The sequence below is a fragment of the Bombina bombina genome, chromosome 12 (genome assembly GCF_027579735.1).
Source record: "Bombina bombina isolate aBomBom1 chromosome 12, aBomBom1.pri, whole genome shotgun sequence".
Classification (NCBI taxonomy): domain Eukaryota; kingdom Metazoa; phylum Chordata; class Amphibia; order Anura; family Bombinatoridae; genus Bombina; species Bombina bombina.
Window position 1 is genome coordinate 128,930,697 of NC_069510.1, and position 12,026 is coordinate 128,942,722.

Genomic DNA, 12,026 nt, shown 5'->3' on the forward strand with positions numbered 1-12,026 from the left:
CTGATTAATACTATGTTACAGGCTCGTAAATCTGTTTCTAGGGAGATATATTATAGAGTCTGGAAGACTTATATTTCTTGGTGTCTTTCTCATCATTTTTCCTGGCATTCTTTTAGAATTCCGAGAATTTTACAATTTCTTCAGGATGGTTTGGATAAAGGTTTGTCTGCAAGTTCCTTGAAAGGACAAATCTCTGCTCTTTCTGTTCTTTTTCACAGAAAGATTGCTAATCTTCCTGATATTCATTGTTTTGTACAAGCTTTGGTTCGTATAAAACCTGTCATTAAGTCAATTTCTCCTCCTCGGAGTTTGAATTTGGTTCTGGGGGCTCTTCAAGCTCCTCCGTTTGAACCTATGCATTCATTGGACATCAAATTACTTTCTTGGAAAGTTTTGTTCCTTTTGGCCATCTCTTCTGTCAGACGAGTTTCTGAATTATCTGCTCTTTCTTGTGAGTCTCCTTTTCTGATTTTTCATCAGGATAAGGCGGTGTTGCGAACTTCTTTTAAATTTTTACCTAAGGTTGTGAATTCTAACAACATTAGTAGAGAAATTGTGGTTCCTTCATTGTGTCCTAATCCTAAGAATTCTAAGGAGAGATCATTGCATTCTTTGGATGTAGTTAGAGCTTTGAAATATTATGTTGAAGCTACTAAGAATTTCCGAAAGACTTCTAGTCTATTTGTTATCTTTTCTGGTTCTAGGAAAGGTCAGAAGGCCTCTGCCATTTCTTTGGCATCTTGGTTGAAATCTTTAATTCATCATGCTTATGTCGAGTCGGGTAAAACTCTGCCTCAAAGGATTACAGCTCATTCTACCAGGTCAGTTTCTACTTCCTGGGCGTTTAGGAATGATGCTTCGGTTGATCAGATTTGCAAAGCAGCAACTTGGTCTTCTTTGCATACTTTTACTAAATTCTACCATTTTGATGTGTTTTCTTCTTCTGAAGCTGTTTTTGGTCGAAAAGTACTTCAGGCAGCTGTTTCAGTTTGAATCTTCTGCTTATAATTTCAGTTTTTTTCATTTAATCTTTATTTTGGGTGTGGATTATTTTTCAGCGGAATTGGATGTCTTTATTTTATCCCTCCCTCTCTAGTGACTCTTGCGTGGAAAGATCCACATCTTGGGTAGTCATTATCCCATACGTCACTAGCTCATGGACTCTTGCTAATTACATGAAAGAAAACATAATTTATGTAAGAACTTACCTGATAAATTCATTTCTTTCATATTAGCAAGAGTCCATGAGGCCCACCCTTTTTTGTGGTGGTTATGATTTTTTTTGTATAAAGCACAATTATTCCAATTCCTTATTTTTTATGCTTTCGCACTTTTTTCTTATCACCCCACTTCTTGGCTATTCGTTAAACTGATTTGTGGGTGTGGTGAGGGGTGTATTTATAGGCATTTTGAGGTTTGGGAAACTTTGCCCCTCCTGGTAGGAATGTATATCCCATACGTCACTAGCTCATGGACTCTTGCTAATATGAAAGAAATGAATTTATCAGGTAAGTTCTTACATAAATTATGTTTTCTTTTTGGTTAAAAAGTATAATCCGCTTAGCTTATGAGACTGCTGGCCAGCAGCCTCCTGTAAGAATTACAGCTCATTCCACTAGAGCGGTGGCTTCCACATGGGCTTTTAAAAATGAGGCTTATGTTGAACAGATTTGTAAGGCGGCGACTTGGTCTTCACTTCATATTTTCTAAATTCTACAAATTTGATACTTTTGCTTCTTCTGAGGCTATTTTTGGGAGAAAGGTCTTACAGGCAGTGGTGCCTTCCGTTTAAGCGCCTGCCTTGTCCCTCCCTTCATCCGTGTCCTATAGCTTTGGTATTGGTATCCCACAAGTAATGGATGAATCCGTGGACTGGATACACCTTACAAGAGAAAACATAATTTATGCTTACCTGATAAATTTATTTCTCTTGTGGTGTATCCAGTCCACGGCCCGCCCTGTCATTTTAAGGCAGGTGTTTTTTAAATTTTAAACTACAGTCACCACTGCACCCTATAGTTTCTCCTTTCTCTTGCTTGTCTTCAGTCGAATGACTGGGAGGTGGCAGTTAGAGGAGGAGCTATATAGACAGCTCTGCTGTGGGTGATCCTCTTGCAGCTTCCTGTTGGGAAGGAGAATATCCCACAAGTTATGGATGAATCCGTGGACTGGATACACCACAAGAGAAATAAATTTATCAGGTAAGCATACATTTTGTTTTCTTCAACAATGGATGTCTAAAGAAAGAAGCAAATTACAAAATAGTAGTAAATTGGAATGTTGTTTAAAATTGTATTATCGACCTGAATCATGAATAAATATTTTGTGTTTAGTGTCCCTTTAATGCACAGATACATCCTAGCATTTTTGAGACACTTGGATTTATCACTTTAAGTTGCCCCTTATCTGTTTTCCCTGCTGAAGACCATTATGGACACAGATTAAACAGTACAATAACCTAAAAGGGATTCCAGAGATAAATAGAAAACTAATTCAAACATGGCGGTGCCCATTACTTTATAGAAACTAAACCTTTACACTTATATTTTCAATATTTAAACAACAATATAATTGTAAAAATATTCAAAGGCTAATCTCATTTATTTCCACAAACTTTTTTTAAATTATGAATCATTTAAACTTCCCAAAGAGCTTTAATAATTTTTTTTGCCTGCTTTTCCTGTCATTTCTTATGAAATGCTAGCAGCTGTAGGGCATGCAGGCGGGTTATGATTCTGCACTGCAAGTCGCTGATGTGTGCAGGAGCTTAATTAGATCTCTTCCTAATTGGCCGCTGTAAAGGAAGTAAGATAAAATGCAATAGCCTATTCAAGAAGTGTTTCTTAAAGGGACACTAAACCCAATTTTTTTTTTTCATGATTCAGATAGAGCAGCAATTTTCTAATTTACTCCTATGATCTATTTTTCTTTGTTCTCATTGTATTTTTATTTAAAAAGCATTCATGTATGCTTAGGAGCCAGACCATTTTCAGTTCAGCACCATGGATAGGGCTTGCTTTATTTGTGGCTACATTTAGTAAACCAATAAGCAAGCGTAACCCAGGTTCTGAACCAAAAACGTGCTGGCTCCTAAGCTTTACATTCCTGCTTTTTAAATAAAGATAGCAAGAGAACAAATAAATATTGATAATGGAAGTAAATTAGAAAGTTGCTTAAAATTGCTGCTGTATCTGAATCATGAAATAAATTTGGGTTTAGTGTCCCTTTAGGACTGAAAAATTGCACTTAACTTTTTTTTGCATGCAGATCATTGGAAGTGAATCATTTCTATTGTATAAATAAAAACTATTTCTTGCACAAAATGCAAAACTCAGCTTCAGTTGGTGAGCACTGCGTGAGAGGCAGCTTTGTGTAGCAGCTTAAGGCAGATAGAAGCACGACTGTTTGCCGATTCTGCAATGATTCTACATCCCTGAAGGATATGTGAACCATTGAGAACAGGTGCTCTTAAAGTGGTTCAGGTAGCTAGCAGTTTGGTGTTCAGAGATTTTATATTAAAGGGACATGAAGCACAAAATGTTTCTTTCATGATTCAGATACAAAATGCCATTTTAAACCTTTTCTTCATTCTCTTGGTATCTTTTGTTGAAAAGGATGGCTAAACTGCAGCAGGTTTGCATGAATGTTTTCCATATGCAAAATCACTAGACTGCAGCAATATTTCCTGCCATTTAGGGCTCTGGACATCTACCTAGGTATCTCTTCAACAAATAATAACAGGAGAATATATCAAATGTAATAATGGAAGTTAATTTTCACTTTTTTTTTTTGTTAACTGTATGCTCTGTCTGGGTTTCATATCCCTTTTAAAATAAATTAAATGAAAATATGGTCCGAAAGGGGTTAATGAACACATTGCAGCTCTGTGCCTTTTGCATCAAATATTAGCTGGCCCAATAATGATGATTGCGGCCGTGTATAGCACCATTAGCCTTTTAATTGGCCACACGCCTTCAGCGCTGTTACTAACGTTTGCGTATCTTCTGCAGCAAGCAAGAGAGCTGGTCCTTGAAATAATCAGAGAAAAGGATCAGGCTGATTTCAGAGGGGTTCGAAGTGACTTCAGCTCCAGGATGGGGGGAGGTAGCATAGAGGTAAGTCCGCCGCCGCGACTAATGGCCATTTGTACCTGATTGCGGCTAAATACACGTCTGTAAAATGTTTATGTGAGCAGGATTTCCAGCCTGTCGTGGCTATGCTGTATTAAGTGAAAGCCTGTTCTAAATGGAAACCTTTCTTGGTCAGGTGTCTGTGCCTAGGTTCGCTGTGGGAATCGTAATAGGACGGAACGGGGAAATGATCAAAAAGATTCAGAATGACGCAGGAGTAAGAATTCAGTTCAAACCAGGTTTGTAGTGCTCAATTATCTCCGCAGTGTGCCAGGCCCATGCATTACCTGCTGCTGTGTGCAGCTTGCGCTCTCTCATTTCTCTCAGTTAAAAGCTAGCGCTGTGTACATCCACATGCAATTTAGTGTATACAATACATTGGCTAAGTTCTTGCAATAACAGCTGAGCCCCTGCTGCTGTAGGGCCTAAAGAACCTCTACAGCATGTGCTCAGAAGCAGAAAGCCATTACCTAGAATTCGGCCTTTCCTAGGTTTGTGACATGCCTATAATTTCCTGTGCAGCGCTCGTGGCGCAGTCTCGTTAATGAATCCTCAGATACATTATGCTTTCCACCCTAGAAGAGGTTAAAGGACCACTAAGTACAATAGCATTATCAATAATTGCATAATAAAGAGACAATACTAAAGCACTTGGTTTGAATTTCAAAGGAGTAGTAGATTATTTTCTGACAAATGTCAGTTACATTTTCCTGCCTAATGCATCGCGACAGCCATCAGCCAATCAGAAAATGCATTTATGTATATTATGTGAGTCTTGCACATGCTCAGTAGGAGCTGGTGCCTCAGTGTGCAGATAAGACTGTGCATGTAGATAATGGAAGTGAATTAGAAAGTTGTTTTGTTTAAAATTGTGTGCTCTATCTTAGAGCTGCAACAAGTAATCAGCAATTGATGATGATCGATTATGAAAATAGTTGTCAATGAATCTCATAATTAATTGGTTTGCGATTAGTTGGTCTGTGCACAACACCCGCTGCTTCATTCAGATGATCTCCTGCACATGGTATTGTGTTTTATGGTTATGCCCTTAGCCTAAAGAACATCTACAGACGTTTACTTTTTCAGGATAGTTGAGATTTTTGCATTTCAATGCAAAGTTTCTGAAAGAGTGAATAACAATGTTAAAAACAGTGATAGTCTACCTGTTTCTAGTTCTACTTCTTTTCAAACAGTTTGCTGTTTTGCTTAAAGGGACACTGAACCCAGATTTTTTCTTTCGTGAATCAGATAGCGCATGCAATTTTAAGCAACTTTCTAATTTACTGCTATTAATTTTTCTTCGTTCTATTGCTATCTTTATTTGAAAAAGAAGGCATCTAAGCTTTTTGTTTGGTTCAGAATTCTGGACAGAACTTTTTGATTGGTGGATGAATTTATCCACCAATCAGCAAGAGCAACCCAGGTTGTTGACCAAAAATGGGCCGGCATCTAAACTTAATTAAATTCTTGCATTTCAAATAAAGATACCAAGAGAATAAAGAAAATTTGATAATAGAAGTAAATTAGAAAGTTGCTTAAAATTTCTTGCTCTATCTGAAAATGTTTCTCACGAAAGAGAAAATTTGGGTTCAGTGTCCCCTTAATTATAAAAATGTGCTCACCTGCTTAAAAATTGGACAAACAGTTGTGTTTAATGTAAAGTTTTAGTATGAAGTTTATATTTGTAACACTTAAGGGACACACAAGTCAACATTAAACTTCATGATTCAGATAGAGCAGCAATTTTAAACAACTTTCCAATTTACTTCCATTAACAAAATGTGCACAGTATTTTTATATTTACACTTTTTGAGTTACCAGCTCCTACTGAGCATGTGCAAGAATTCATAGAATATACGTGCATTTGTGATTGGCTGATGGCTGTCACATGATACAGGGAGGAGTGGAAATTGACATAACTTTGCAATTTATTAAAAATAAAATCTACTACTGATTTGAAGTTCTGACTAAGTGCTATTGCATTGTCTTGTTATCTTGCATTTGTTGATTATGCAAATACTGTATTGACTGCTCCTTTAGTATGTGGATTTTATTTAAAATCTAGGAAACAATTATTGATTCTTTTTTTTATCTGATTTAGTCGATTAGTCGAAAAAATAATTGGCCGATTAATCGATTATGAAAATAATAGTTGGTTGCAGCCCTACTCTATCTGAATATTGAAAGTTTTAATTTTGACCGTCCCTTTAAATAGTTCCTACTTCAGGAAATATTATATAAAATTCTGGCTAATCATTGATCATCCAGCACATAATTAGCTTGTTCATCAGATGGTTTTCACAGTTAGTTTATTGCTAGGAGTGCTCAAAAACAAAAATCTGTAACCTAGGTTTTTTTTAAATGCTTAAACCAGCTACTGTATTTGATTTACAGCATTTGCAGGCTATGGGTTTTTCCTTTTTCAGCTCTCTAGGGAGTGTGGAACATAGAACAATAGGTGTTTAAACGAACCCTAAAGTCAGAATTAAAGGACTAGTAAATAGATTTACATAAACAATAAGTGCATGATAAAAAGACAATGCAATAGCACTTAATCTACTACTCATGTGACGTTCAGACTTTCTTCTGACGAATTTCAGTTGTGACAACCATCAGCCAATAGCAAATGCATATACGTATACTATGTGAATTCTTGCACATGCTCAGTAAGTGCTGGTGACTCAGTGTAAATATAAAGACTGTGCACATTGTTAAAGGAAATAAATTGCTCTATCCGAATCATGAAAGTTTAATTCTTATTTCAGTGTCTCTTTTAAGCTTTCATGATTCAGATTGTGCACATTTGAATGGATAATGGAAGAGATTTTTGAAAGTTATTTTAAAATTGTGTGCTCTATCTTTTTATATGCAGCAGGTCCTACTGAGCATGTGCAAGAAATCAGTGTATACTAGACATGCATTTTTTTTGCGGACTGAAACGAATGTATATTTTTAACAAAAAACTATTTTCGTTTTATTTTTAACGAAAACCAAATGCTACAGGGAACGAATTTTCAGGGAAATAAATTTCCTCTAATACTCGTTATGAAAACTTTGTCTAAAATTATTATTTTTTCCCCCTGCACTTCCCTAGTGTATATGTGTAATAAAAGAAAATCTCATTTGAAATGGACTAACAACTTTTTGCACTGTTTTTTAATTACACATTTGTTGATTATGCAATTCTACTGTATGTAAAGGGATATTATACACTATTCTTCTTTGCATAAATGTTTTGTAGATGCCCATATAGGTGTTTGTTTTTTTGTTTTGTTTTTTTTAAATAGTTTTGCTTATTTTTAAATAACATTGCTCTGATTTTCAGACTGCTAACCAAGCCCCAAACTTTTAGGAGAATACTGAAGTATACCTACTCCTTGTTTGTGTAAAGAGTCTTTTCATATGCAAAGGGAGGGGGGAAGTGTCTGATATTTCCCACATGCAGTGGGTGTTCCAGTAACCTTTTAAACAGAGCTAAACTGGAAGCTTCTAAGTAAGTTTTTAAACGGTTTTATACTGGATTTGTATATCAGTATCTGTGCATCTTATTCTTTATAATGTCTATTACATGCAGTTATATGAAAATTGGTGTATACTGTCCCTTTGACATCTTTCATTTACCTATAATTTGTACAGACAGTGAGGGCTTGTGATTTAATCGCTTGATTTTCCTCTGCAGATGATGGTGTCAGTCATGAAAGACTTGCACAGGTAATGGGCCTTCCTGACCGGTGCCAGCATGCTGCTCACCTTATCAATGACCTGATTGTGACAGCACAGGTGAGATTTTATAGCGGGGTACTGCAATTCAGTTTATAGCCATAGGAATTATTGTATAATTACAACATAGTACATGCTCCCCTTTAAAAGGGTCAATTAACAGCTTGATATTTAGATAAAGTTTACTTACGGGGGTAGTAAAGTACATCATCGTTATCCTTTGTTTTACTATCCAGGATAATAGTAAGGTTAAAACAGGGAAGGGCCTCAGTGATTCTAATTGCATGGCCTTGCAGGACGTTGTAGGATATCTATACCAGATCTGTGTACCACCAGCCTTAGTGTCGTCTTCTCAGGACAGACCTTTTCTCTCACGCTCTCTTTTTCCATCAAAACCTCACATTTCTCAATTTGATGGCATGGCAACTGAACACCTGATATTGTGTCTGAAGTTTTTTTTTTTCAGATCAGGAGTTAGAATGGACACTTTGAGGTCAGAAAGATGTATTTATCTCAAAATCTGGCAGTGTTTCCTTTCCTGATGTGTGAGTCTAAGAGATCCCGTTGGAATTATTTTAGAATGTAGCCACCAATAAGCAAGTGCTACTCAGGGTGCTGAACTTAAAATGGGCCCACTCCTAAGCTTACATTTCTGCTTTTCAAATAGATACCAAGAGAACAAAGAACAATTGATAATAGGAGTAAATTAGAAAGTTGCTTAAAATTGCTGCTCTGAGTCATGAAAGAACAAATTTGGGTTTCATGTCCCTTTTTTAAAGGAAAACGTTCTGCCCTTTCAGTCTTGTATCACCAGATTGGGATTTGTTTAAGCTTTGGTCGGGAAAAGACCAGTTATCATGCCTGCTTCCCATCTTTGGAGCCTTAACTTGGTTTTGAGGGTTCTTCAGACTCAGGCGTTTGAACCTTTCCATAGTCTGGACATTCAACGGTTTTCTTGAGAGGTTCTATTTCTCTTGGCCATTTTCCCCCTCATCCAGATAAAGCAGTTTTGAGAACAAACTACCAATTCCTTCCCAAGGATGTTTCTTCTGAAAACTTCAATCAGTAAATTTCTCTGTCTAGTGCCAAAAAAACAAGTACTTCATCATTTGGATGTAGTAAGGGCTTGAAATGTTTTCTTCAAGCTATTAAAGAATTCCGATCTTCTTCTTCTTCTTTGTGTTTTCCATTTCTCAGGTCCCTGCAAGTGACCAAAAGCTACTGCAATCACCTTGGCAGCTTGGGTCCATTCAGATAGAGCATACATGTTTAAATAACTTTCCACTGTACCTCTTATCTAATTTGCCTTGTTCTCTGGGTATGCTCAGTAGCAGCAATGCACTACTGGGAGCTACCTGCTAATGTCTTCATATAGATGCCTCCTTCGTTGAATCACTTAATGTGTTCAACAAAGGATACCAAGCGAATGAGGCAAAATAAAAGAAACAAAAATTGGGTTTCATGTCCCTTTAAGGAAAATCTCATTTGCTAGATTTGAGGTCAGCTTTTGTTCCCAATTAAATTGTTTATTTTTGTAAAGGATTAGAGGTACTGTGACCTTTTCTTGAAAGTGGCCATAATGGTGTTTGATCCTTTTTTGTCTAACACTCACATTTCTGCACAGTATGGCCCATTATTAAGTCATTCTGTATATATGCATCAGAAGGGAATTACTGCATTGTAAAAGATCTACATACAAAATGTTTCCAAAGGATGTATAGCAAGTTTTAAGGTTGTTTTTCAGTCCAGGAACGCATCACTTGAAAAACTTCAAATTTCACAGACAATATAAATGTGTTCCTCCACTAATCAAGCAATCACTGTGTAGCATGTAGGAAAGTCAGTGCTCCTAATTCCACGGAGAAGCCCATAACATTTTGTTTTTATCTATTGTAGGAACGAGATGGATTTGGAAGCCTTGCCCTCACTCGAGGAAGGGGGCGTACTCGTGGTGACTGGAACATTTGTACGCCAGGAGGAATGCAAGAAATCACATACAGTGTTCCAGCTGACAAATGTGGACTTGTGATTGGCAAAGGTAATACTGCCAAAGGAACGTTGTTGTGCCAGTAAAAGTGTTCCTAAGATTTTTGTGCTCAATATGACTGTTATAAATGGCTACAACAATGGGGTTACTCAAGTATAGCTCACAAAAGACTGACCTTTTTAAATAATTGCCAGAGAAAAAAAAGCCTTAACACCATCTTTTCAAGTAGATAAGTCCTTCCTTTCATGGTACGATATACGTGTGTGTGTGTGTATAATAATGTATATTATATGGTCAATATAAGTAAGGCAGGTGTGTTGCTGATCAGGCACAATGGCCCGCAGTACTTTCCTGTTATAAGCAGCCTATCAATGGTAGAACTTGTCTAGGGTATGAACAAGGTGAACAAGCCTCTTTATATATCTGATTCATAGAGGCTTTATTCTAGAAGGCTCAAGATGTTGACACTGCTCTAGTGGCAAGAGAAGTAATGCACTTAAACCGGGAGTCTTCTTGATCAAGGCCTTCTAAGTCAAAGTGATTGTAGTAGCCTTGTGACCTTTGCATGCTCCAGAAAAATGGACAAACATGGCAGAGGAAAGGTCTGAAGGACTTAGTAGTTTCAACATAAAATTTGAGAGATCTTAACATAATAAAGGTTGTGAAGAAGCCGCTGCTTAGAATTCTTAGGAGCCAAACACAAAGAAGGGTTCACAATTTTTTTAATTTATAGTATCCAAGGAGGATACCACCTCAGAAAGAAAGGTATAACTGGTTTAAAAAACAGCTTTACCTTGATAGAAGATTAAGAAGCTATGCAAGACAGAGCAGAAAGTTAACACTCTTCTAGCTGAAGAAATGGCAAACAGAATGAGAATCTTCCAAGATTAAAGGTGAAGAACAGGGTAGCTTGAAGCACCTTAAAAACTTTCTAGCCTGGATCAAGATTGTAATCACCTTGTCAGAGAAACCCCTATTAGACAATATCAGGGCATTCACTTGCAAGGCTGTCTAATCTCTAGGGGTCTAGATGGCTTAATTCAGGGACTCTAGCCATTCTGTCCACCTGATGATTCAAGACTCCTCTTTTATTGCTTAGGCACTTCTGAGTTCCCTCTTAGTGTGCAATTCTTCAAATGATTTCTGCTGAATATTTGTTTGGAGACTGGGCCAACACTATAGACCCGTGAATATCAGAGTACCAGAATATCAATTGTTGATCTCCCTGTGGAGACAAAACGTTCTGCTCCCCTAGACAGCACCGCTACCCTGTACGCTAGTGTCTGTCGTCATCACCATCCAGATTGGCCAAAGAAAGGAGGCAAATGCTGAATCTGCCACCAGAACAAATATGGTCTTGTCTTCTGATCCATAAAGGGTATTTTGAGATCACTCCGCGTAATCCCTTGTTCCACTGCCATAGAAGGGACAGCTGCAGAGGTCTCAGGTTAAATCTAGCAAAAGGCACTGCATCAATTATATAACAGACTTTAGGAAGGAGACTTGATAAATAAGGGAGCTCTTTAAAAAATGTATGCGTCGGCCTTGATTGTGAAGCTTTGAAGAAAGACTTTTCTGTGATTCACCGTCTGCTGACGGGAAGAGAGGGCAACTGAATAAGAGTTTTGTTAAAGTAAGAATGTTGCCCATTTCATTGCATCTCCACCATTATAAAATGGCCAAATAATTGCCGCACTTTTCTGAGCTTAGTGCCTTATCCTTCATATGCCCTCATATGTGTGTTTAATAAAAAAAATAAACACGATAAAGCAAAAAAGTGGTGTCATCCATTGCTATGAACTTGGGGCTTTCTTACCTTGTCTTCAGAACTGAGAACTAAAATCTAGACACAGTTTTTAAAGGCTGACTCTCTATTTGTGTACTTAATAATGCTCTTCGGATCTCAAGATTTATCCTTCATAATGGCTTAGCCCTGCCATAGTTCTTCCTTTCTTGTTTGTGGGCAGCTTTGCATATGAGGTGTTGTACGAGCAGTTGTGTAAAATTGGGTTGTTTTTTGTTTTTTTTAACCTTCACCACATGCTAATAGAAAATGTTATCTCTTCAATGTTTTTGATGCAGTCTTTGGTTTAAAGGAACACTGAACCCAATTTTTTTCTTTCATGATTCAGATCGAGCATTCAATTTTAAGCAACTTTCTAATTTACTCCTATTTTTCTTCATTCTCT

At 37.1% G+C, this 12,026-nt stretch overlaps 1 protein-coding gene across 2 annotated transcripts in view; it reads left to right on the forward strand.

The window, feature by feature from the left end:
• FUBP3 (far upstream element binding protein 3) overlaps positions 1-12,026 on the forward strand; it is a 248,426-nt gene that overhangs the window by 181,568 nt on the left and 54,832 nt on the right. For both annotated transcript variants that reach the window (XM_053695769.1, XM_053695770.1), the window contains 4 exons: positions 4,011-4,115; positions 4,267-4,369; positions 7,810-7,910; positions 9,747-9,888. In XM_053695769.1, the coding sequence (XP_053551744.1) occupies positions 4,011-4,115; positions 4,267-4,369; positions 7,810-7,910; positions 9,747-9,888 (451 nt within the window). The remainder of the gene's footprint in view (positions 1-4,010; positions 4,116-4,266; positions 4,370-7,809; positions 7,911-9,746; positions 9,889-12,026) is intronic.